Raw genomic sequence first — 26,048 nt, forward strand, 5'->3', positions numbered from 1 at the left:
CACAAATTATTTTTGTTGCTACTTTATAACTGTAATTTTGCTAGTGTAATGAATCACAGCATAAATATCTGTGTTTTCTAATGGTCTTTGGGGGCTATGACTCACAGGCTGAGAACAGCTGATCTACACTCTCTGCCTGTGAGAGGGCACATAACATTCTCTCTCTCTTTTTTGATTTTTGAGACAGTCTTTCTGTCTAGTTCTAGGACTCACAGCCTCCTGCCTCTGTGCTGGGATCAGAGGCATGCAACACTACCCCTGGCCACTTAATACTCTTTGAAATATGTATTATTTTAATATTACTTCACATAATGTATTTTTTAACCAAAAAATTTAAATTTATGCATACATGTGTGTTTGTTTATATATGCCACATGTGTAAGGGTACTACGGGGGCCAGAAGAGTGTGACAGATCTTCTGGAGTTGGAGTTGCAGGTGCTTGTGAGCTGGGAACTGAACTTTAGTCATCTAGAAGAGTAGCAAGTGTTCTTAACCACTGAGGCATCTCTCCAGCCCCATACAATGTATTTTGACCATATTCAACCTACATTCCTCTCCTGCACTTAATATCTTTTTATTTACTAGAACATAAACTAGGAAGCTGGGGAGGTAGCATAAACATAGAGACCTGAGTTCAGAGCCCCCCAAAAATGCATAAAAGTGGCACAAGCCTGATAACCCAGCACTGGGGATATGGAGATGCCTCAGGCTCACTAGCTGGCCAGTCTAGCAAAAGCAACCATCTTCAAGTTACCTGCCCCGACAAATAAAGATGGAGTGATCAAGAAAACGTATGTGATGTTAACCTCTGGCCTGACACACATCCTCGTTTACCAAGCACATACAAACCCCCTCACAAGCACACTAAGATTCTGTTGTTCTAAATAATGTGATTTGAGGACTTGACACAGTTGCCTGTTATGATTACTAAACAAGGAAAGCAGATGCAGTTTGAGATTAAAAAGTTGAAAAGAGAAGTGAAACCAGAATTATTGAGTATTTGAGATAGGCACAATGGACTCACATAGCCCAGGCCAGCCTCAGACTTCATCTGTACTTGAGGCTGGTCTTGATCTCCTGATCTTCCTCTTCCACTTACCAAATACTAGAGATTACAGGAGTGTACCAATACGCATGGGAGAAAATTATTTGCTCCTGAGTTTAAAAGGCAAGGACATCTAAAGTAAACAGCTGGCAGTTTTTTCTTATGACTCTTCCTAACAATAAAATAGAAAATCTCCATTTTAGTAGAATCTTTCTGCTCTAAGTTCTGCAACATTAGTGAATGATAGTGGCAGAGATATTCACTCTCTGCAGACATGCCCACACTGTAGTTACAACTTGAATTTTACTGGCGGGATTGGAACTCACCATGTAGAGCAGGCTTGGCCTTCAACGAAAAGAGGTGTACCCGCCCCTTCCTCCCAAGTGCTAGGATTGAAGCTGTGTGCCACCAAGCCTGGCACACTTTAGATGAAGCATTTCATATAAAACACGTTGGGGATGTTACAACCTACAGAAAAGACGTGTTTAATCCCATCATTTTGAGTGCACATGGATGCCATTGCTTGGCCAGTTCTATTCAAAGACACATCACGAACATTTTCTGGATATATCAAAGTGTACTTTCCCCTATTTTAGGAAAACTTAGCAGTACCAAGATATAAAGATTATAGAAAAATTACTTTCCTAATCATCTCTTGTAGAATTTTCTACTAGTTTTTAGGTTATGCTTAACCCTTCACCAACAATGTAGTCATCTTTAAAAAGAGAACAAAGGGGAAATAAATTGAAAAGGAATGGTGTCACAAAAGCTTGCTTGGCCACTCTATCAGGCAACTTCTGAGCTCTTATAGGTTTTTAGTACCTATAAACTTATGTGGCTTATTTTCTATGTCAGTATCCTCTTGCCTATTCTCCCTCTTTAGAGATCACATTATTAGTCTTTGTTTCTTCCACAGCATCTTTCTAGCACCTTCACATGGTAGGCACTCACTACTTGAAGCAAATTTATGACAAGCTAGAAATACAGACCATCTGAGACAAATAGGACAGGGTCACAATTAAGCCTGCAAACTTCACATTTACCTAAAAGGCTGGCAGAAATGTAGACACTGACCTTGACTACCACTCTCCTTTGAAGTCTATTAGCTTTGATACTAGATGGTTTCCCTCTAGCTCTGCTATTCCTTCTACTAAAGACTCCTTCTTCCCACATACCTCTGTTCTCCAAGGCTGAGGAAAAGCTGAGCCTAGATTATGGACTAGATCTTTCAGGAATGCAGAGAACAGGAAAAGGGTCTGGTGACATTATTCTGAAGACAGCAGAAGTGCCATTTCTGTCTATACCTGACCCATCAAATGACAGTTTTGTCAAAAAGCCGTTTTCCAGGCCACACCCTCATCAGAAGTTCATTGTTTCACGTGCACTGACTAGGCTTCTGATTGGCTGTTATCACCTCCCCCTCCCCCACCACTTATGAGTGGCCTACTGCTCTTCAAAGACTGGCTCAGTTTCAGGTTTTCATGTCTGGACATATGAGGCAGTTGGAGAGACTGAAATAACCCCATAGTTTACACAACTCTTTCCCTGACCACGTGGAGGCTGACTGAAATTAGGCCACAGTTGATAGGTGACTATCATTAAAGGAAGAATCTCTTAGGCAAGCACCAATTTTAGTCAATATGGTAGTTTCACCATATTCTTGGCTTAGTTGCACAAACTTTGTTACCACTGATCAACTTTGGTCTGAAAATATCAATGGAAAAATTACATACTCTTTATTTTGAAATTATAGTGCTCAGTAGCATAATTAAATTTCATACTGTCCTGTCTGGGACACAAATTATTGTTCTGTACAGTGTATTGCCACAATTGTTCCATCTTATTACTGTTGTCATTAATTTCTTATTGTACTTCATTAAAAAAAAAAACTTTGTCATAGATGTATAGGGACAAGCAGTATGCTCAGCATTTGGTTCTATCTATGGTTTCAGGACACCATCCTGGCTGCTATGATGTTTCATAGCAGTCACAGAGACCTAACTAAGACATTTAAAAGATATTTAAAACTTAAAAAAACAAAACAAAACAAAACAAAAAAAACCCAGGGAAACAAAAATCTAACTGAAAAGTCTGTATGTGAATATTCACCAAGTCTATTCCAGTGATTAAATTACTGTGTAAATGTAAAAACACACGTTTTAAGGAAGAAAAAAGTTTAATTATGCTTATGGTACTGAACCTAGTCCTAGGTGAATTCGATTAAACAGACCTTTCAGTCAGTGAATGTCATGGCTTCTTTTCTCATTTTACTATACAAAGAGGCTTCAGTATTGACTTTTGCTTTAAAGATAAGATTCTGAGGTTTGAGGTCAGTTTTTGTTAACATTTACCCTTTCACTATCGTTTTAATAACTTAAAAAGGAAAAGCTGTGCCTTCTGGAAAAACAGTATTGTTGTTCCTTCCACCACTATTTCCTTGAGATGGATGCTAAACCACAGAAAAAATTTATAGGTATATTAAAAAATTCTTGAGTCCAAAAGGGCTCTTGGATCTACTTCCAATAAAGCTTCATTTTCTGAACTTTCTTACATTTATTTAGTATGCAGCACAAGCCAGGCACTGAGCTAAAATGTCATCTCTGTGAATCTCTATACACCCAGTGCTATCTCTTTAAATCTTCAAACATTAATACTTAAAAGTCAATGTGGGAGAGCTGAGTTGGAATCCAACCCCTATCAGAGGTGGCACTGAGAAAATTTACTATGAAGCTGTCAATAAGGACTTGACAGAAAAGCTTGACACAAAACTCCACTACACTGACTTGTGCCACTGTGAAATTCAGTTTCTACAAAGATAGACATCCAGTAAATAAACTCTTGTAAGCCTTTGAGAGTAGTTGTAAGATGAATCACTATAGGTTTTTTTGTCGTTGTTGTTTGTTCTTCTTTTTTTTTTTGTTGTTGTTGATACAGGGTTTCTTTGTGTAGCCGTGGCTGTCCTGGAACTCACTCTGTAGACTAGGCTGCCCTTGAACGCACAGAGATCCACCTGCTTCTGCCTTGTGAGTGCTGGGATTAAACATGTGCACAATCACCACCCACCTTAAAAAATTATAGTTTTGTATTTTAAGACAGTGTTTCATGTAGCTGAGATAAGCCTTGAACTCCAGACTGTCCTGGCTCCCACTCATCCCCCAGTGTGTGAATTCAGATATGGACCACCATACCCCAGCCTCCTTTCCAGGCAGTCTTGCTATACTGTTCATGCTAGTCTATCTAGGATTCAAGATTCTCCTGCCTCAGCCTCCCTAGTGTGTTGGGATTATGGGCATGCATTACTCACTTCTGGCTTCAATAAAATTTTGTGAACCAAAAGGGGTATTGTTCATTCATGTGACTGAAAATAAGGCTCAAGAGACTCTACACAAGAAATACTACTACTTTCAAGTTAGTTTCAAACTTACCAGGTACTCAAGAATGATCCTATCTTCCCAATGTTGGGATTACAGTGTGGGGCACCATATCTGCCTCACGTACACATTTCAATAATTTTTTTCAGTATGTGCCATATTTCATGTTTTTCCTAAATGAATATTCTTAGAAATACATGTACACATATGGCAAATAGATAAAAATGCCTTCTGACCACCCACCTTCACCTGAGGGGGGAGTAGCCTTGCCAGGCCACAGAGGAGGACAATGCAGCCAGTCCTGATGAGACTTGATAAGCTAGGGTCAGGTGGAAGGGGAGGAGGACCTCCCCTATCAGTGGACTTGGAGAGGGGCTTGGTAGGAGATGAGAGAGGGAGGGTGGGACTGGGAGGGAATGAAGGAGGGGGCTACAACGTAAATAAATTATAATTAATATTTAAAAAAAATGCCTTCTGAAAAGTAGAAATAATATGACTGTTCAAAAGCTCTTCACTTTTGTCCACACCAAATTTTCTACTCTCTTCTCCTCAAACACAGATAGGGGACAAGTGCTTATAAGTATGTGTACTAAGAGTGTGGTTCCTGGAGAAGCTAGAAGGCTATGGATTCCCTGGAACTAGAGATACAGATGGCTGTAAGAAGCAATGTGGATGCTGGGAACTGAACCCAGGTATTCTGCAAGAATAGCAAGTGCTTTTAACTGCTGAGCTATTACTCTAGACCTGTTATACGTATAATTGTAAAGGTCCTTTGGTGGTGTGTAACTCAGTGTTAGAGTGTTGAACATGTACAAGTCCTGGATTCAACCTAGCAAAAAGGTGTCTCATTTCTTCAAATACTGAAATAACTTGCTTTGCTGACTCACATGGCTATAGTGCTAACAAAGACTGGTTTTGCTTTTAGTTCAGTAAGCTTCAAAATTAAGGCCAAATCAAATAGAATGATAATTTTCTAGTATGGAGTAATCTATGCCCAGAGTCTCCTAGACCCTGAAGACACAGGCTACAAGCATATACAGAAAGCCTAGATACGTTGTAAGTACTCTTCAAGACACTTAATTTACCCAAATATAAATCAAAGAACTAAGATGTAAGTTCAGTTCAGATGAACTCTAGAGCTTTTTTGCTAATATATTTGTATTATATCAGTTACTGAGATAATTAAAGATTCAATACTCTTTATGAGCCAGTCTGTGTTCACATTATCTCAAGCTGGGAGTGAAAGCACATTTCTGTAATCTTCAGACTTGAGAGACTGAGGCAGGAGAGGAGAGTGTGAGGCTAGCCTGAGCTATATATCAAGTTCCTGTCTTAAAGAAACAAAACAAAACAAAAAAAAAACCAGCAAAAAATAAAACAACATTGTCTCAATTCATCATTACAACAATCCTATTTAAAAATCTCCAGCTGTGAAAGAATTTCATTAAAGTTAAAAAAAATCCAGATATGTCAAGTTAGAATATTTTAAAATAATTTAAAGCCATTTTGCTAGCCATGCTACAATCTATTTCTCACCCCTTTGGACATTATTATGTCCTTCCACTTGTAGGCACTTGAATTGCCAACACCAATTAAGCAGACTTTTTAACCCTTTGACCATGTTTCTGTTTGCTTGAATGTATTTGCTCTTACATTTTTGCTATTTAAGGATGAAGTTGGGGTAAGTATGACCAAGTAGGATTTATTATGGACAAATGGTAGAAAACAGTGTTAGTGCCATCCATAGATAAGTCTCTTGAGTCACATGTAAAGAGACTGTTAATAAAAATTTGCTTTATTTTTCTGTGGAGTCAAGTGCTAGCTATTAATTACAGTTAGACTTCTTTTCCATTCTTTTCAAATGTTATGAGAACAGTTAGCATCACCTTATCAATAACCAAATAAACTAGGTTCCAATGTTTCTGTCCACATTTGGATTGTTCAGGTGATCAGGAACTCTCTTACTTGATTCCTTTAGCTTTGAGTTCTTGCTGATATCTATATAAAGAAAATAGAGAGATGACTTATTACCAATAACAGGTAAAAAGAAAATGGGAAGTACTTTTTTCCCATTGTTAAATGGCTACATAACTATAAATATAGTCTTCCAAGGAACAGAAGGAAAAATGAGACATCCAAAGGATTCATTTGATTCTGCTATGTTTCAGATCCTAACTGTTAAAATTTTAACCACTTATATAAGTTTGAGCATGCACACACACACACACACACACACACACACACACACACACACATTAATCTCATGTGTGGTGTCCAATCAAAGAGCTCTCACACACTAGGCAAGCACTGAACCTTTGAGCCATTTCCACGGACCTATTTTCATTCTTTATTTTAAAAAATAATTATTTGTGTGTGTGTATGCATGTGAGCATGTGCAGGCTTCTGCAGAGAACAGCAATAACAACAAAAACATTCTAAATCTCCTGGGGCTTGGTGTTACAGGTGGTTGTGAACCAGAGGATGTAGGTGCTGGGAATCAAATTTCAGTCCTCAGCAAGAGCTGTTGGCACTCCTAACAGCTGTGTCATCCCTCCAGGCCTCTAGTTCCATCTTGAAAGACCCATGACTAACACGAATGTTTGTATAAAATTGGCAAAATGTGATCAACTGCAATTTTTCAGTCTATACTCACAAAGCATCTAAGAAAAGAAAAATCAAGTGGGAATGGGTTCCCGCATGATTACTAGAAATAATATACGTTCTCCCACCAATAGACTGATGGGTTACAAACACAAGTTTGCTTAAGCTAGGTAATGCTTTCTTAATTCTCACTAATCTAAAAAAGAGTCAACTGTAGAGCCAAAGTCTTTGTTCTATATAATCCTTTAGACTTCATTAACTTTTTCTTTCAGTTTATATTTAATCATATAAAAATATGAAGCTCACCATACTTCAAAGATTTCTTGAAAAATATTGACTTTAAACATTTGATCATATTACAATTATTTGTCTCCCAAATATTAACTTTTTGTATATGAGTAGTATATTCTTGTATGCTTGTGTGCCTATCTGTATGGCAGTGACAGTTTTTTTTTTTCAGTTGCTTTCCACCTTTTATTTGTTTGTTTTCCCAAGACAGGTTTTCTCGGTGTAGCCTTGGCTGTCCTGGATTCACTTTTTGTAGACTAGGCTGGCCTCAAACTCACAGAGCTCTGCCTACCTGTGCCTCTCCAAGCACTGTGATTACAGGCGTGAGCCACTACATCTGGCACTTTCCACCTTTTTTTCAGTCTGGGTCTCTCACTGAACCTGAAGCTCACCAATTTGGGAAGTCTGACTGTCCACTGAGCTACAGGAATTTCTCCTGTCTCTTCCTCTTCAGCACTAGAATTTCAGGTAGGCACCACCATGCCTAGCAACCCTGGCCCCCTACCCACCCTTCTTAAATGTACTACTCTTAACTGCTGAACTACCTTCTCAGGCCCAAATGTTAACTACTGAGTAAACAGTTTAAAAAACGTCCAGTGTTCATGGAACAATTTTCAATGAAACCAGTGACTTTACTCTCAATGTCATTTTCAATACTATACCCTATACATTCAAAGCTCACTTATTATATATAGTTGAAAGCAAGTAAAAAAAGGATGATGCTAGAAATTACTTAGTACATCATGAGTTTTATATGTTGTGGTGGTGGTTTGAGAATTGCTACCCATAGGCTCATGAATTTGAACATTTGGTCTACAGTGGTGGTGCTGTTTGAGAGGTTATAGAACCTTTAAGAGGTGGGTGTTATAAAAATGATTATTATTTAATAGATTCATATGATTATTAATGCAGAGGTTATTATTTAACCCACTATTACAGAAATAAAAAGACAGATAGCTGTTAGATTTTTAATATGCCTTAAAACATACTGGGGCTGGGCAGATCTTAACCCCCTAAGCTACGCTGCTACCTCACACATCCCATCCAAAGTTTACCTAAATACATGCATATGCTTGTATTTGGGCTGCTTCTCTCCAACCTGCCAAACCTTACAGCAAGGTCGTCTCGATCGTGTGTTTCTTGTTTACGTTAACGTGAGCTGCTCCTTTCTCCTTCCTTCTCTCCTGTATTTCTCTCTCCCATGGTCCTTCTGTTCTTCAAGCCTTTGAACCTTAGCTTCGCCTACCTCTCTTTTGCCTAGCCCAGGTATAGGCAATTTCATTGCACAATCAGGGATCTTTTGGGGGCAAGGTTACATACATAGCATCACTTGGTATACGTGAGTATTTGCTTGTAGAACGGTAAAGATCTCTGGGGACAAGCATTTAACACTTGAATACATAGTAGCTCCATATCAACTATGTCAGTGGGGCTTTGTTGAAGAAAGTACTGTCACTGAGGGCTGTCTGTGAGATTTCATAGTCATGCTCTACAGTTCCTGTCTCTCTCTCTTTCTCTGCTTCCTATATGTGAATGGAAATGTTATCAACCAGCTTCCTGCTGCTGCAGCTAAGCTTTTCCTATTGCCATGCTTTTCCCACCATGATGGATTCTGCTCCTCTGGAACCATAAGCCAAAAGCGACTTCCTTCTCCAAGTCGCTTTTGGTCATGGTATTTTATCACAGCAACAGAAAGTTAGAGAGAGAAAGAGAGAGAGAGAGTTGTCAGAGAGAGAAAGAGAGAAAGAGAGAGACAGGCAGGCAGGAAGGCAGGCAGAGACATTATGAAAAATGAGAACCCATTTAGACAATAAACTGTTGGATCTAAAATCTAGATAACGTAAGCTTAGCTGCTTTTAACTTATTTGTTAAAATAAGTTAATACTTTTAACTTTAATAGAAATGATAATTTCTATACCATACACAATTTTGTCAATATTACATGTGAAACACACACAGACAGACGCAGAGAGAGAGAGAGAGAGAGAGAGAAAATCATCTACGTAGCTTCTGAATCAGTTCTAAAACCATGTTGGTAGTGGGCTTACCTCCAAATACGAATCAGCTGAGAAGCTCCTGCTGACCCCACAAAAAAATTAACAGCGAACAAACTCCAATTTTTTGGTATAATTACAAGTGAGTACCTTGACCAAATAAACCCTGTTGAAACAAAGCATTTTTAAAGGCACAGATTCTTCAGTATTGTGTATTACATAAACATTCCCATAATTTTCAGCATTATGTAAAATTCTCAGTTCTTACATCAATGCGAGACTTTGCTAGGAACCAGTACATATTAACTATACCATCTTCCCACTTATAAAAGTGTGCTCATTGCAAAAGCTTGAAAAGTAAAATCTCAAGCAGATGCTTATCCCCAGCAACTCTCCTGCCTACGTTATCCACAATGCAGTGTTTCCCTAAAGATGGGCACTGTGTGAGTAAATGTGTATGCTGATGTTTTCAAAATAAAACCATTAAATGAACATAAAACCAAAGAGAGTTTTATTGTATGTGGTTAATTTCTGTTGTGAGACTAGTTTTTAAGCTGAGCCATCAGCTGGGTGTGGTGGTGCAGGCTTCTAATTCCAGCCATCAGGGAGGCAGAGGCAGGCAGAACTCTCTGAGTTCAAGGCCAGCCTGGTCTACAAAGAGAGTAGAGGAGAGCCAAGGCTACACAGAGAAGCACTGACTCAGAAAAAACAAAAAAGAAAGAAAAGAAAAAGGCTGAGCCATTTCTTTAGCTACTATGTAGTCACTGTATAGTAATCTCTTTCAGGATAACCATCTTGAAAGGAACTTTAAGATTTGGGATGTTCCTTTTGTCTGGAAGGAAACATGGTGGGGGGGCTGATTTGATTAAAACATATTATGTACATGTATGAAATTCTCAATAAAAATAAATTTTAAAAGGACTCAGGATGATCTGAAGAGAAGCTAGTTAAAACTCAAGAAGTAAATTCAAAAGTATCAGGCAGTTCCCAAAACTCTAAGAGGCACTGACCCAGAGCACTCAGTCCCGCTCTTAAAGCTAATGTAAATAGTAAAAATTGCTGAGAGAGACTCTCAGACAAGCCAAGCTGCCTGAAAGACATTCAGACTAACTGAGCTTCTTAAAAGAAACACTTTCTAACCTGTCAAGCTGCCTGCGGGTTGTGCAGTGGGTTCCACGTTTTGCGGGCCATCACCCATGCTAGGGTAGGCTTTCAGTAATGCAGCTATCTGCATCATTTCTGGTCCTCACTCCTACTTCCACAAGTAATGCCAAGAAACTCATTGGTTCACTAAGCTGAATTTTGGTGGTATCAACTTGTCTTTGTAGTAAGTATACATTTTCTCACATCTCCTCAGAAATAGGGTCATACAACAATGGAATATCCGTGTTTAATTTACCTGTAGCCATCAGCACAGTAGATTGAGCTGTGCTGAGTTTCTCTGCAGGTCTGGTCATGTCAGCTAATCCAGCAATCACCAATCCCTGAAAATATGCATTAGGACACAGGCAGAGCATCAGGAGTGAGACATAATCATTTTCAATTTTAAATAAAACAAAGTATTTGTGAATTTTCACATGAAAGCAATAATCATAATAATGTCAATAACATTTAGAAAATTGAGAGAAATACAAAAAAGGTACAACAAATTCAGGAGTGCTTTCTCCTTTTATGCTTTCTGTCAATATTCTTTGTTTTTTAAAGAAGTACAAAAAGTTTACTTACAATTTTAGTTTATTAGATGACGTTCCCTTATTTTTTTATTTTTAGAAGTGTTCTTATTTTGTGAACATGTATGTGCCATAGTGCACATGCAGAGGTCACAGGCCAACTTGTGGGAGTCAGTTCTCTCCTTGTACCAAGTGGGTTCCAGAAACTGAACTTAGGCATGGACAAAGATGCCTTTACCTACTGAGCTCTTATTGGCCCTAGATGGTTTTTCTTTAATTTAAAGCACACATGGCCATATCTTCCCTGTTGTCTTTAAAAAAAAAAAAAGATTTATTTTATTTTTTATATGTATGATCATTTTGCCTGCATGTACACAGTTGTACTATCTGTGTGTACTGCCTGTGGAAGTACATTTCAGGGCATTGGGACCCCTGAAACTGGAGTTGCAACTGGCATCATACAGATGCTGGGAAATGAATCTAGGTATCTTTAAGGGCAGCAGGTGCTCTAATCCACTGAGCCATCTCTTCAGCTTCACTCCTACTCCTGTTGTACTTTCAGCATCTTTTATAGAATCACCCCACACAAATTCTAAAGTCAGCATCACTCAGAAAGTTTGGTAATAAGTGGGGCCTCTTAGTGTAGGCCTGAAATCCAAGGCATTTGGGAGGCTAAGGGAAGGGAAATCACAAATCAAAGGCCTTTTCAAAGGTCAGCATAGGTACCTTAGTGAGGTCCTATTCCAAAATAAAAAGTTAAAAAAAGGACTGAGGATCAAAAATTCAAGGCCAATCTGGGAAGTTTAGTGAGAAAATATCTCAAAACAAAGTGAAAAAGTGGATGTAACTCCACAACAGAGAACTTGCGCCATCCATACATGAGGCTGAGTTTAATTCTTAGTACCAGAAACAAAACCAAAATCAAACAAAAATAAAAACCCAAACCAAAGCATCTGGTAACTTGAATATTACACCCAAATATGTAACTTCCTCTCTTCATTTTTTAGTTTATGTATTGACTAACACAGAGCATGAAAACTGCTGAGAAAGTTGAAAGCTAGTACTGTGGAGCTAAGAGTTAGTGTGGGAAAAAGCTTTATTTAAGGACTGGCAGTTTGGAAGACGGGAAGCTTTTGTGCTGCTTCCTTGCATGCCACTTCCAAAATTATTGGGAATTAACTTTTAATTTGCATAAGAGTTAGCATGTTAGGCTGGGGATACATATCAGTGCTAGTACTCCACCTGCCTGGCATGGCTCCGGGATCAACTACGTCTGTTTAAGGATCTTCAGGAGGTTTAAGGTCCATTATGATGTTACAGCCAGAGGAGAAAAAAATAAAAATACAGGGAGACAAATGCTATAGATGATAAGGACTCTACCCTGCATGTATTAATCTTGTAACTGTTCCCTGAGCTTCCTTCTAAAACCACCCTTCCCTTTTTAAATTATTCTCTATGTAGAATGAGGTGCCTTAGAACTTAATCTGACGGCCTATCTTTAGAGTGCTAGTATTAAAGTGTTTCCTACCACACCCATGCTAAAAGCCTTTTCTTATACCTTATTCCCAACAATTTTTGGGGAGTCCGAGGCAGTAGCACAAAAGCTTCCCCTGTCTTTCAAACTGCCAGTCCTTGAATAAACCTCATTTCTTTTCCACCAACTCTGAGCTCCACAGTACTGGCTTTCAAGCTGCAAGCAGCCAGACTTATGCCCAGTAACACAATGGATATTATTCAGCTACAAAACAAGCAAATTCTAATATGCAGTAACCTGGAGGACACGGACCAGCAATAAACATGATTCTGTGGGACTGGAGAGATGTTTCAGCAGTAAAGAGTGCTTGCTGCTCCTGCAGAGGGCTACAGCCAGCTCTTAGCACGCATGTTGGGCAGCTCACAAACACCTCTATCTCCAGCTTCAGAGAATCTGACACCTGCTTTTGGCCTCCTCAGATAACAGTAACATGTGCAAATACACACATTACACAAACTGACATAAAAATATTGTATAATTCTACTTGCATGAGCTACCTACAACAGTCAAATTCACAGGGACAAGCAGTGAGCAGCATGGTATTTTAAGAGAAAGAAGCAGTTGGTTGGGAGTGTGTAATGGTCCTAGCATCTCTTAAGATATAAAGTGCTCACACTGTCTGTATGATAATGCACTGAGCATTACTGGGATGTATATTTAAAATACAAAAGCGAAACTGGTTAAGACAGTAATTTTATAACTAAAAAACAAAAACAAAAACAAAAACCTATACAGACCTATAACAGATAAGGAGATTGAATCACTTACAAAACAATTTCCAGCTAAAAATGTCCACGCCCTGATGGATGCACTATTTTTTTTTTTGTAAAATATGAAGTCAATAAGTATTTTCTTCCAATATTTAGCTTGTCTTTTTATCAAATACGTATGAGTCTTTACAGAGTAAAAAAGTTTACAGAATAGCAGTTTTCTAACTTAGAAGATACTAGATTCACCTCAGGAGGTTATAAAGACACGGCATATTAGGCTCTATCCTTCGAGTTTTTTTAGATTGAGTAGATCCATGATGGGGCCTGAAGATCTGCATTTGTAAAAAGTTCCAAATAGATCCTTTTCAGCATAAATTCAATGATTTACTACAAAAAGCCACTAGAATGAATATATATCAAACACACATATATGTCATATATACATCATACATATATCTGGTGTAGAGTAAAAGTATTAATCTTGGAGACAGAAGTCTCTGTCATTTACACCGAATGCTTTTACGTAATGTATGTATTAGGCCTAATCGTATACATTTTAGGCTGGCCTCAAATTCTATACATAGCCAGTGAATACACTTAAACCTTCCTATCTTCCTATCTCTGCCATTCAAGTACTGGGATAACAGGTGTACCACCACGTGTGGCTCTCTATGTTTTGTTAAGAAATTTAAGCTGAGTGGTGGTGGCAGATGCCTTTAATCTTAGCACTCGGAAGACAGTGGCAGGCGGATCTCTGTGAGTTTGGGGCCAGCGTGGTCTGTAAAGTGAGTTCTAGGAAAACCAAAAAAGAAACAAACATGCATCCATATGCTCTTTCTAATAAACTAAAGAGTTCAGATAAATGTAGATAATATATTATTCATATAATTTATTTCTAGTTAGTAAATTTCTATTAAGGAATTAGTTATTACTACTGTTAAAACATAAGACTTACCCATTTCATTATTGGAGCCCAGAAAAAAACTGTTTTGGGACCTGAAAATAAAAGAAAGGAACAAAATCAGAAACAGTCCAATATATTATATTTATCAGCTAACATCAAACTCTACTCTGCTTTCTGTACAATTTGTATTAACATTTAGAAAGGTACAAAAACATTGTAGTATCAACCTTCTGATATCATTGCCAACTATTTCTATCACCAATTAATTACAATTTATTCCCTTTGTATCTCCGCTGTGGCCCCCCTCTCGTCTCCTCCTAATCCCACCCACCTTCCCTCTTCTCCCCCTATGCCCTTTCCCTAGTCCACTGATAGGGAAGTCCTCCTCCCCTTCTATCTGACCCTAGCCTATCAGATCTCATCAGGGCTGGCTGCATCATCTTCCTCCATGGTCTGGCAAGACTGCACTCACCAGGGGGAAGTGAATGAACAAAGAGCTGGACACTGAGTTCATGTCAGAGACCGCCCCTGATACCTTTACTAGGGAACCTACTTGGAAACTGAGCAGCCTATGGGCTTCCTCTGAGCAGGGGGTCAGGAACCCTCCCTGCTCCCAAACTGTTTCTATTTATCACATTAAAAATAAGCTAGGATGAGCCAGGTGTTGTGGGAAAGGCTTTTAATCTCAGCACTCAGGAGCCAGAGGCATGCTGATCTCTGGGTTTGAGGCTAAATAGGGCCACAGAGCTAGTTCCAGGACAGCCACAGCTATACAGATAAACCCTGTCTCAAAACATCAAACAACAAAAAGATAAGGTGAGGCTGGAGGATAGCAGCTAAGAACTCATACTGCTTTTGCAGAGGACCTGAGTTCAGTTCTGAGCACCAATGTCAAGTGCCTCACAACCACCCGCAACTCCAGTTTCAGGAGATCTGATACCCTCTTCTGACCTTTGCAGGAACTCTACTCTTGTATGAATACCCCACATGGACATTAACAAATATACATAAATAAAAATAAATCTTTAAAAAAAACCATGCTAATGGACATGGTTCTGGAAATCTTTCCCAGTGCTTTGCTTTGAACAGAAACTTAATTTTAGTTTAGTTGCAGACAATCTTTAGAGAATATTGATAAATTATAAAATTTTAGTAACATAAGCTTTAGTAATGTTCATTCATTTTTATTAATAACTGTAGCTATAAATACTTGAACATATGTACCTATTAAGAATTCTTGTAGCCGGGTGTGGTGGCACACACCTTTAGTCCCAGTCTTCAGGGAGGGAAAAGCAGGTGGATCTCTGTGAGCTACAGGCCAGCCTGGTCTACAAAGTGAGTCCAGGATACCCAAGGCTACATAGAGAAACCCTATCTTGAAGGGAGAAAAAAAAAAAAAAAGAGTTTTTGCAAGAATTCTGTATATTCTTTTATTACTTAATATAGTTCAACATAAACATATATTTAACATGTTTTTGTTTGTTTGTTTTGTTTTTTTGAGACAGGGTTTCTTTGTGTAGTTCTGGCTGTCCTGGAACTCACTCTGTAAACCAGGCTCGCATCAAACTCACTGAGATCCACCTGCCACTGCCTCCCCACTGCTGGGATTAAAGGCTTGTGCCACCACCACCTTGGCTTTAATGTCTGCCTTTTGATACAGCATCTCAAAGTTCCTTAGTAGCAAGGTCCTTGTTTTAGTCAGTCTGGTACTTACCTGCTTTATTTAAATAAATATCTGAAGTATTTAAAATGAATTTTGACCTGGGCGAGGTGGCTCATACCCATAATCTTACCACGTGGAAGACTGAGGGAGAGTATTGCTGTGAGTTCATGGCCAGCCTGGGCTACATGGTAAGTTTGAGAAGTTGTAGGATGCATTCAAGTCACACATCTGGTGAGCAGCAGTTAAGTAGGAGGTGAGCCTCTCTTTTAACTAGTGCCTGAATGAGCTCCACAGCTCTTTTGACCTTCAGAGGAGACAGTGAGGTGAGATGACAAATTTTTTTCCTGGGGAATTTAAAATGTAAGCTTACCAAGTTTAGCACATACCAGAATACTTAATACTTAATGTCATATATGTTCTTTCTTATACATGGGAATAATAAAATACATTTCCTTTTTTTCTTTCCTTTCTCTTTTTCTGTTTTTCTTCCTTCCTTTCTCCTTTCTTTCCTTCCTTTCTTCCTTTCTTTCTTCCTTCCTTTCTTTCTTTCTTTCTTTCTTTCTTTCTTTCTTTCTCCTTCCTTCTCTTTCTTTCTTTCTTTCTTTTCCTCTTTCTTTCTTTTCTTCTTTCTTTCTTTCTTTCTTTCTTTCTTTCTTTCTTTCTTTCTTTCGCATTCTAATTAGACTATAACTCAGGCTGGCCTAGAAATAGTATGAGATTCTACAGGCATGTCCCACCATTCCTAGAATACTTATTTCATTATGTAAACATTATGCAATTTAATATAAAAATAGTGATGGAAAGTTGAAAAATCTGATTTATGCCCATGTCTCTTACTACTGCTGTAAGACTCTTTAATTTTCAAGCATGATTTTTTGAGTAAGGGTCTTACTAAGTAGAGCTGGCTAGCCTGGAATTTGTTGTATAGATTAGGCTAACCTTGAACTCACAGAGATCCATTAGATCCTTTGAAGTTACAGGCAGTTGTGAACTGCCTGATATAGGTGCTAGGAACAGATTTCAGGTCCTCTGGAAGAGCAGATGTGCTCTTAAAAAATGAACCACCTTCCCAGTACTCAGTAATTTATTATCAAACATTCTGACAATCCAATCCAAGGATATATGAATTTGCTACTTACATGCTGAGGAATGAAGGTAAAAAAAAATTCAAAATCTCTTCCTGTAATAAAACCGCCATATTTCTGTAAGTATGTATGTACAGTAAAATAATGCAATTTATAATATACAATAGTAAGGTGCTGCAGGCAGAATTTGCTGGCACTGTGTATTGCAACTGCATGCCCAGGACCAAGTGTGTATTTTGTGCACAGAACTGAGGTGGCAGTTAAGCTGTGTACTATAACAAGGATAAGTGCTATCGAAACACTTTAGATGCATTATGTATTTGATTTGATTTGATTTGATTTGTATGAGTGTTTTGCTCACATGTATGTCTGCGAGCACGTGTGTATGTATGTCTCACTTGTGTGCCTGGTGCCAGAGGAGGTCAGAAGGGGGTGTTGGATCTCCTAGATCTGGAATTTCAAACATTTGTGAGCCACTGTCTGGGTGCTGGGAATCTAAACTGGGTCCTCTGGAAGCAGCCAGTGCTCTTAACTGCTAAGGCACTTCTCCAACCCCTATGTATTTGATTTTGAGTTAAGTTTTGGTTGTTATGTGTTCAGAAACTTTTACTGTTGACAAAGTTTCTACTAGCCCCACATTCAGTTTCTTAAGAAGATAGAGGGTTGTGACCCACAGCGTAAGAGGCTGGGCTATCCATCACTTGCCTTCAAACATTAAGTGATAGTAACCCTGGACTAGTCTTCCAGTTTGACATGATCCTTGATACTTCTTGTACCTCAGACTAATTCTCCTGATTCTTACAGCTAAATCAATTCAACGTGATTTTAATATATATATATTGTGGATTTAAAAACCTACCACAATGTACTTTATTTTTGGATTCTGAGACAAAGTCTTACTACAAATCCCAGGCTGTCATTAAATTTGCACCAATCCTCTTGACCTCAGTCTTGTTTTGTTTTGTTTTGTTTTTTAAGACAGGTTCTCACTGTGTAGCCCTGGTGGCTGGCCCAGGACTCACCAAGAGCTACCTGTCTCGTCAATTGTATGCTGGGATTATGGGTCTGCAGCACCATGCTTCTTTAGCCTCCCACAGTACACTTTAAACAGTAGTTGCTTATCTACTCACCTATCAAGATTATTTTTCCCTTATGCTAGTAGCTGCACAGTTCAGACTTACATGAATAGTACTGAAGGAAAGTTAGCCAAAATAATGGGAAACAGTTTATATTACTTATTATTATGATATATAAAGAAACATGTATATGCACAAAGATATATATGTACACATATACAAATTTTAAAACACACTTGTCTCTCCTTATCTGCAGCTTCCATCATCTGCAGATTCATCCGGCTGTGGCCTGACAATACTTGGAAAATGTGTGTAGTGGTGTAGTTCTTATATTATCTCATCATGCAGAAGCTTCAAGCAGATCATAAATTCAAGGCTAACTTGGTTTATATTCAAGACTGTGTCTTTTGCATCTGCACTGAACATACAGTTTTTCTTGAAGCTGGCCTGCAACCAATATAGTATAGCAACAACTATCCAACCTTAATGCCTTATTAATAAGGTAATGCAGAGAAGATTGAAAGTATACAAGGCCCTGGGACACACCCAGAATGATAATGAAGGATGACTATTTTAAATCATAGTCTGTTTCTGTGAGTAGGTATTTAGATATTGGGCAGTCTGGTTTAATTTTTTGTGTGTGGTGCCGAGACTAAAACACATGGTGGTGGTTTATACTGTAATCTAAGTCTTATGCTCTTTAGAATAGTTCTCTAAACACTACATCACAGCACATATCATATCTTTGTGACTATAATTACAATATTAAGCTTTATTTTCTTAGTATGGTAGTGTAGGCCTTTAATCCAACAGGCAGGTGGATCTCTGTGAGATTTAGATCTACAAAGTGAGTTCCAAGACAGCCAAGGGCTATGTAGGAAAATCCTGTCTCGAAAACAAATGGAGGAGAGAAGAAAGAAATAGAATTATTTGAAGAAAAGGACTATAATGTAGGGTGTGTGGTGTAAGCCTGTAATTCCAGCATTGTCCAGCATTCATTAGCATTTGGTAAGGACCCAAGGAATTTTAAGATAAATTTTACTAAGGAAAAACATAATTTAAAAGAAAAAATATTTTTGAGACATAGCTTTGTATATGACTTAGATTTCAAACTCAGGATCCTCCTACTTTGGTTTCCTCTGTGTGACTATTGGGATTAGAGGTACACCTGATAAGAACCAAGCAAACAATTGCCTTAAGTAGGTAATCAGGGAGGTTTTGGCTCCTTCTGTTGCTACTAGTGCCATCTAGTGGGGAAAGAGACTTGGGTGCTGTTAAGCACCTGACAGTTTTATGGCTTTTTACACAAACACACTCCACCAAGTTTCCCCTTAACTTTCACCCCTCAAAATTTTTTCTTAGGTTTCAGGTTATCAAGTAAACCTTCTTTAACATCTCCGGCTTAAGCTAAATGTTCCTTTGAACAACCAAGCAGCTCATATATTCTATTCTACTGTTTCCTACACTGGGCTTAACATGCCCAGAATAGATGCTTACCAAATTATTATTTTAGGTTCGACCCAGGGTGGCCCTCACTTTTAGTTTCAAGGCCAGAATCACTGTTTCCTCATCTCCAGGAACACAGGCTTCTTTGGTGACTTTACTAGACTTTTATTACAAAGCTACTCAACTCTTAAACTATGGTGCCAGTCCCAACCTCAGAATACAGATTCCTGTAATTTCATTTAGACTAAGCAGGGGAGGAGTCAAGAACATTTTTCTTTGACATACATGGAAGCTCTGGATCATAGGCTGCATCAGTTTCATAGGTTTTTGTTATTGCTTGAAGCTTGCTTTCATCACTCAAGGAAGCGTACCTTCTCAGTCTCTGCGTGAACAGGTGCCCATATTTACTTTGAATTCTTCGGATTCTCCCAGGCCCAGCTATTACAAAACTGTTTATTCTGTTGCTGTCCCCAAATTGCTTTCTGAGTAAGGTCCTTAGATTCTGGCTTCTTTGAAAGTTTAAACGGTTCAATATTTGAGTTAATGAATAGTAAAGCTTTCCGGTAGTTTTATCCAGTAACTAATTTACTCAAATGCTCCAAGCTAGGTGACAGTATAAATGCCAGTATAAATGACTGCACAAATGCCACAGAACCAAACAAGAACCAAACAGAGCAACCAACCAACCAAACAAAAAAAATCCCTTCAATCATTAAATTAAGTGGCCAGAACTTTGAACCAAGAAAGGTATTTTAAGTAGTGAAAACAATTTATTTAATATTATGAGTATTTTGCTTGTATGTATGTGTATCTTGTTTATGTCTGGTGCCCATGGAGGTCAGAAGAGGCTGTCAGGTCCCCTGATACTGGAGTTACAGATGGCTACCAAACCTGGTTCCTCTGAAAAAGCAGCAAGTATTCTTAAGTGTTGAGACATCTCTCCAGCTCATATTAGTGATAATTTTAAATAACAAAAACAAACCTTAAATGAATTTAATGAGTTTTAAGTACTAAACAAAAAAAATATCAGTAGTAAATATGTAAGGCATTCTAAATTGCTATTTTGCCAAGAATACTTGAAGGCAATGGACAAGTAATAAATAATTAGAGTTGGATATTTGTAAATGTAAACAAGTAGCTGCTTTTTGTTTTTTGTTTTTATTTGGAGATGGGATGGGGGTATGGGGATTGTCTCACACTGTAGCCCAGACTGACTTAGAACTCCCCCCATAGCCCAGGCTGACCTTGAATTCATGGCTTTCCTCTGGCCTTAGTCTTCCAAAGAATAGGATTATAAGCATGACCCACCCCTCCCAATACAAAGTAGCTTGCTTTTGTTTTTCATTTTGCTTTTAAATTTTAAAAAAGAAAAGGACAGATGGGTGTAGTTCTATATGCCTTTAATTCCAGCATTCTGGAAGCAGAGTCAGGTAAATTTCTGTGAAATTCAAGCCTTTCTGGCCTACAGAGATTTTTAGGCCATCCAGGACTGAGCATGAGACCCTTTCTCCTGTGGGGGTTGGGGTGGGTCCCAAACAATATACCTATAACAAAATTTTTAAAGAAAACTTAGTTTGCCCTTTCATTTGATCTCAACTAATTTGTTTTATTTTCAGAGTAAATAGCAGATAATGTATGAATTCAGATATAGAAGCTGTCACTAGATCTAAAGAAGCTTTAGGTGAAATAAATTAGATGTATACATTAATCAATTGGTAACAATGCTACATGCATTATTGAGACCTTGAAAAACACAGGGTTAGGCTATTACAATTATATCTCAGAAGAAAATATAAAAATAATTGATAATTATAATCTCTAATGTGGTTATAATACCTTAATATCAGGATAAACAGAAGAATAAATTAAAAGAGCTGTTAACATTTATTTGTTTTTTTTGTGAAGTTTTGTTATGCTTTATTTTATTTTTAAATTATTATTATTATTAATTATAATTTATTCACTTTGTTTCCTGGCTGGGGGGCCCTCCCTCCCTCTTCTCCCCCTATGTTCCTCCCCAATCCCACCCTTCCTCCATCCCTCTTCTCCCCCTATGCTCCCCTTATTAGGGAACCCACTTGGAGATTGAGTCTATGGGCTATATCTGAGGAGGGGTTTTAGGTCCTCTCCATACATGGTCCTTGGTTGGGTTATCAGTCTCGTAATAGCCAGAATCTGAAACAACCTAGATCTCCCTCAGTGGAGGAATGGACACAGAAATTGTGGTACATTCACACAATGGAATAGTACTCAGCTATTAAAAACAAGGAAATCATGAAATTTCCAGGCAAATGGTGGGAACTAGAAAATATCATCTTGAGTGAGGTAACCCAGAAGCAGAAAGACACACATGGTATATACTCACTCATAAATGGCTATCAGACATATAATACAGGATAAACATACTAAAATCAGCAAGAGTGGAAAAGGATACATTTAGGTGTATGTATGGTCTCTGTCCCAAAGTCACTAGGACTCAATCATAGGCACTTTGGCCTAAGGAATTTATATTATTCTAACTACTTCCTGAAGGTTCCACTTCCTAACACTACAGTTGGACTATATTTTCAGTTACTTAATGCCTCTCAATGAAGATTAAGTCTCAACAGAGTTGAAGGGCATCCAAGCCATACCACCATCTAAGCGGTTAAGTAAACATTGTGCAGCTTTAATGTTATCACCTGACAAGTGTAGAGCACAGTCACACGGCTGGTTTGTCTGGAGCCACATGCTTTGGCTAGAAGGTGGCTTAAATGACTTCCCTCACATGAGCTGGGGAGCTTGTTTAGGAATCATACATAGTTGTCTATTATTTTCTATAGAGGCAGATCATTCTATGTCAAAGCACATGATGTATATAAGCAAAGAGACGACTAAGGCCTCAAAATTTTGGGCCACATATTATTCCCACTACAATATACATCTATATAAAATATACTCATATCTATATAAATTATACTCCTCTCCAGAAATACTGGTCATTGACAAAAATAAAACTGAAAATTTATAACAAGCAATATATACTTTCCAACTATTAATATTCTAACCTTTCATAACTTTTTAAAAGAACCCTTGTATACGAATATAGTCTAATGCTTAGGTGATTCAATAATGAGTATAATAGTATTCAAAAGACTGATCCAACAGTCATATTTTTCATGCTTGCTCATTTCCATATTGCGGTCCTTACAACTTTTCAATCACAAATAAGTTTTTGGTGAAAGTCATCATTACATATTACTTTAAACTTTAGTTGCTAGAGATGTAGCTCAGTTATAGAGTGCTTGCCTAGCATTCACAAAGCCCTGTGCTCCATTCCCAACACTACATAAATAAGGAGCCCTGGCACAAGCCTGTAACCCCAGCACTGGGCATGGAGTTAGAGATAAGTAGACACCTGCAGCTCAAAGCAAGCCCCAGGTGCTGAAAAGACAAGGTGTCGGGTCTGGACGGTACACACCTTTAAGCCCAGCACTAGGGAAGCAGAGGCAGGAAGATTTCTGTTGAGTTTGAGGCTAGCCAGGAGAACATGGTAAGATCTAGTCTTTTTTATTTGTTTTTCGAGGCAAGAGATTTTCTCTGTGTCCCAGCCCCGGCTTTCCTGGAACTCAAACTTAGAGATCCACCTACCTCTGCCTCTTGAGTGCTGGGATTAACAGTATGTGAACAGTATGTGCTATTCTTTTTTTTTTAATAACAAATTATTTATTACTTATTGACAATTCTTGAAGTGGAAATTCCACTTTCTTTTTTTCTTTATTATTATCACTTATTACAATTTATTCACTTTGTATCCCAGCTGTAGGCCCCTCATATCTTCCCTTCCACTTCACCCCATGTCCCTCCCCTAGTCCACTGATGGGGAGGTCCTCCTCCCCCCCTAGCTGACCCTAGCCTAGCAGGTCTCGTCAGGATTGGCTTGCATCATCTTCTTCTGTGGCCTAGTAAAGGCCACCTTGCCAGGGGTAGGTGATCAAAGAGCAGGCAACCAAGTTCATGCCAATGACTGCCCTGCTTCCCTTACTACAGAACCTACATGGAGACTGAGCTGCCCATGGGCTTAATTTGAGCAGAGGTTCTAGGTCCTCTCTGGGCATGGTCCTTGGTTGATTCAGTCTCTTTCAGAAGCCCCTGGGCCCAGATTTTTTTGGCTCTGTTGGTCTCCTTAAATTCTTGTCCAGATCTATTCTTAAACAAAGACCTCAACTACATAGCAAGTTCAAGGCTGACCTGAAATAGAAGGGATCTTCTCTCAAAAACAAACAAAAGCAACAACAACAACAAAAAAAAAAAAAAAAAAAAAACAAAAACAAAACAAAACATGACCCCTTCATTTGGAAGAAAATACTTGTTCTGATTTGAAAAACAAACACTTCGCTACTTACAGATATTACATCATTTAATTTTCACAATTATTCTTAAGTCTAAAAGATTTCCAGCCAGGTGATGGTTCACATCTTCCCAGTACTAGGGAGGCAGAGGGGCAGGTAGACTCTGAGTTCCATGCTAGCCTGGTCTACAGAGTGAGTTCCAGGACAGCCAAGGCTACACAGAGAAACCCTGTCTTGGTGAATTTTTTTTTTTTTTCTCTCTAAGGTTTGGGGCATTCTTTAAGGCTAAGGTCAAAAGTCAAGCCTTGACCTAACCCTGACAGTCTTCCAAGTCTGTGTTCCTTCTCTGACACTTAAAAGAGGAAGTAACCCAAAGACTTCTGGAAGAAATACACAAAGTATTCTTCAGTCTGCAGCTTAAGTACTATAAACAATAATTAAAAGTGGCTGAAAGCCAGGGCCTTGGAAAAGGTTAACAAAAGACTACCTTCCAATTCCTTCTTAGTTTAAGTACTTTAAAACTTCTGTTCTACACTGTTCTCATGTCATGCCTCAAACACAAAGCTGGAGGGTAAGAATTGCCAGAGAATTCAATTAATTTTGTAACACCCTGATCATTACACAGGTTGTCCAACTATTATATCCTAAAAATCTCTGCCATAAAACATAGCAAAATAAAAAATGTAAAAACTAAAAGGCAACTAAGTAAACTTCATTAATAAAGTTCTTTAATGGTTTTCATACTGCAGTGATGCTATTGAGGTATATACACCATTCTTTTATCAAAGTGGACACCAGATTTAGCAACCAGCCCAGGCTCCAGAGAGTTGCTTCAGGTCTTGGGAGAATGAAGCCTTTTCTAATGTAAACTGCAGAATATGGGTTTTGGGTTTATCTATGTAAAGGCAAAATTCGTTTTTTTTTTTTTTTTTTTTTTTTTTTTTTTTGTTAGCAACTCAATCTCTTCCACTGAGGAAATTTTCCTATTCACTAAATTTTATGCTCAAAAGCCTTCATAAGATAATCAGATTTTAGTCCCCACACAAACAAGTATTATTATCACCTATTTTGTATTAGAAGTAACCTAAGTGCAGAACTGCAGTAAAGAGCTAGGGACAGGGGCCTTCCATCTTAAAGAATTGTTATTTTCGACTTCAGGAATACTTATCCAGTATAAGTGACAGCTAACATCCCCAAAGAATGAAGTGTATATGTTATTTCTTATTTTCACATTGAATACGTTTTATGAGAATTAGGACAGGGGTGTAGAATTTTGCCCAAGGTCATACCTTGGTAAGTGGTGAAACAGAATTATATACATAACTGTCCACACAAAAACAGGCTCAGGGAGAACCTGGTCAGCGATTGCGTAATGACTGGTTTAGTCTGGATCTATGGAACCAGGAATGACATTGACTGAACCGGGAAGGGGAGGCGGGAAGCCTCCAGTTTTGGGAAGGGCTCACTCAGTAGGCCTCTGCCAACAGAAGCTGAAGTATGACCTTTACAGCAAACCCTCTGCAGAGACACCTTTTCAGCTCTATCCCACATGCGTTATAAATTCATGGAGGAAAAAAAGGGGAGCAGAATGAGGGCTTTTCATGGTGACCCCAAACCCCTTCGTGGCAGAGGTTAAGGTTGAAGTCTGCAAGCGTGGTCGGGGGCGTGAGTAGTGTTCGCGGGGAGAGAAGGCAATAAAAGTCAACCAGAGCACCCGGTGAAGGTACTTGGCTTTGGGAAGAGGCGAGACGAAACGAGGTGAAAGATTAGGAGAACTGATGGATTCCCTTCAGAGACTGGGAGTCTGCGATTACTATAGCAACTGAACTGTCACTGGGCCTCCACTGTCCCAATTCTGGGTGGAGACGGGCTGTCCCGGTGCGAGCTGTGCCGTTCAGGATTCATTACCTGCTGGGTGGTTGTACAGTGGCCTCAGTTTCTCTGGCAGCAACAACTCCACTTTATCCAAGATTCGGTGATAGGTGGCCCGGAGGCCTCGGGCGCCGGCAGCTGCCATCTCGGGGGCCAAGGGGTCGACAGCAGTTGAGTGGGAGCGCCGCTGTGTCTCGGTCCTGGCTGACAAGGAAGGGCGGCTCGTCCCTTTCTCCCTACAGCGCTGGCGTCGGTCTCTGCCCTAGGACGCCCTTCCCCCGGCTCTGCTTGCCTGAGGTGAAGCACCTTGTGGCCGCGTCTGGCGAAGGCGGAGGGGCGGGGCCTCGGCCAAAGCCCGCCTCTTGCGGACGGGCGGGGGAGAGGGAGGAGGAGTCATGGCAACAGGTGATACAGAGGTCGCCGCGCAGGGGCGGCTGCCATCAGGCGGGCAAGGCGC

At 39.1% G+C, this 26,048-nt stretch overlaps 1 protein-coding gene across 1 annotated transcript; it reads right to left on the bottom strand.

Moving 5' to 3' along the window:
* Nucleotides 1–6,185: 6,185 nt before the first annotated feature.
* Mpc2 (mitochondrial pyruvate carrier 2) lies at nucleotides 6,186–25,953 on the bottom strand. The gene is made up of 5 exons (XM_055624666.1): nucleotides 25,628–25,953; nucleotides 14,170–14,210; nucleotides 10,700–10,784; nucleotides 9,355–9,466; nucleotides 6,186–6,415 (listed from the first exon to the last, which is right to left on the bottom strand). Exons 1-5 carry the CDS (start codon nucleotides 25,734–25,736, stop codon nucleotides 6,379–6,381), a joined length of 384 nt encoding a protein of 127 aa, XP_055480641.1. The 5' UTR covers nucleotides 25,737–25,953; the 3' UTR covers nucleotides 6,186–6,378.
* Nucleotides 25,954–26,048: the final 95 nt, after the last annotated feature.

Source organism: Psammomys obesus, unplaced genomic scaffold, assembly GCF_907164565.1.
Source record: "Psammomys obesus unplaced genomic scaffold, mPsaObe1.curated_primary_1811, whole genome shotgun sequence".
In the NCBI taxonomy this organism is placed as follows: domain Eukaryota; kingdom Metazoa; phylum Chordata; class Mammalia; order Rodentia; family Muridae; genus Psammomys; species Psammomys obesus.

Excerpts from the sequence above, each read along its gene's own strand:
- Mpc2 (XM_055624666.1), bottom strand. The coding sequence starts at position 25,736 with ATGGCAGCTGCCGGCGCCCGAGGCCTCCGGGCCACCTATCACCGAATC. Across the intron at positions 14,211-25,627 it reads ACTGTACAACCACCCAGCAG|GTCCCAAAACAGTTTTTTTC; the intron begins GTAATGAATCCT and ends TTTTATTTTCAG. Across the intron at positions 9,467-10,699 it reads TACTGTGCTGATGGCTACAG|GGTTTATTTGGTCAAGGTAC; the intron begins GTAAATTAAACA and ends TTGTTTCAACAG.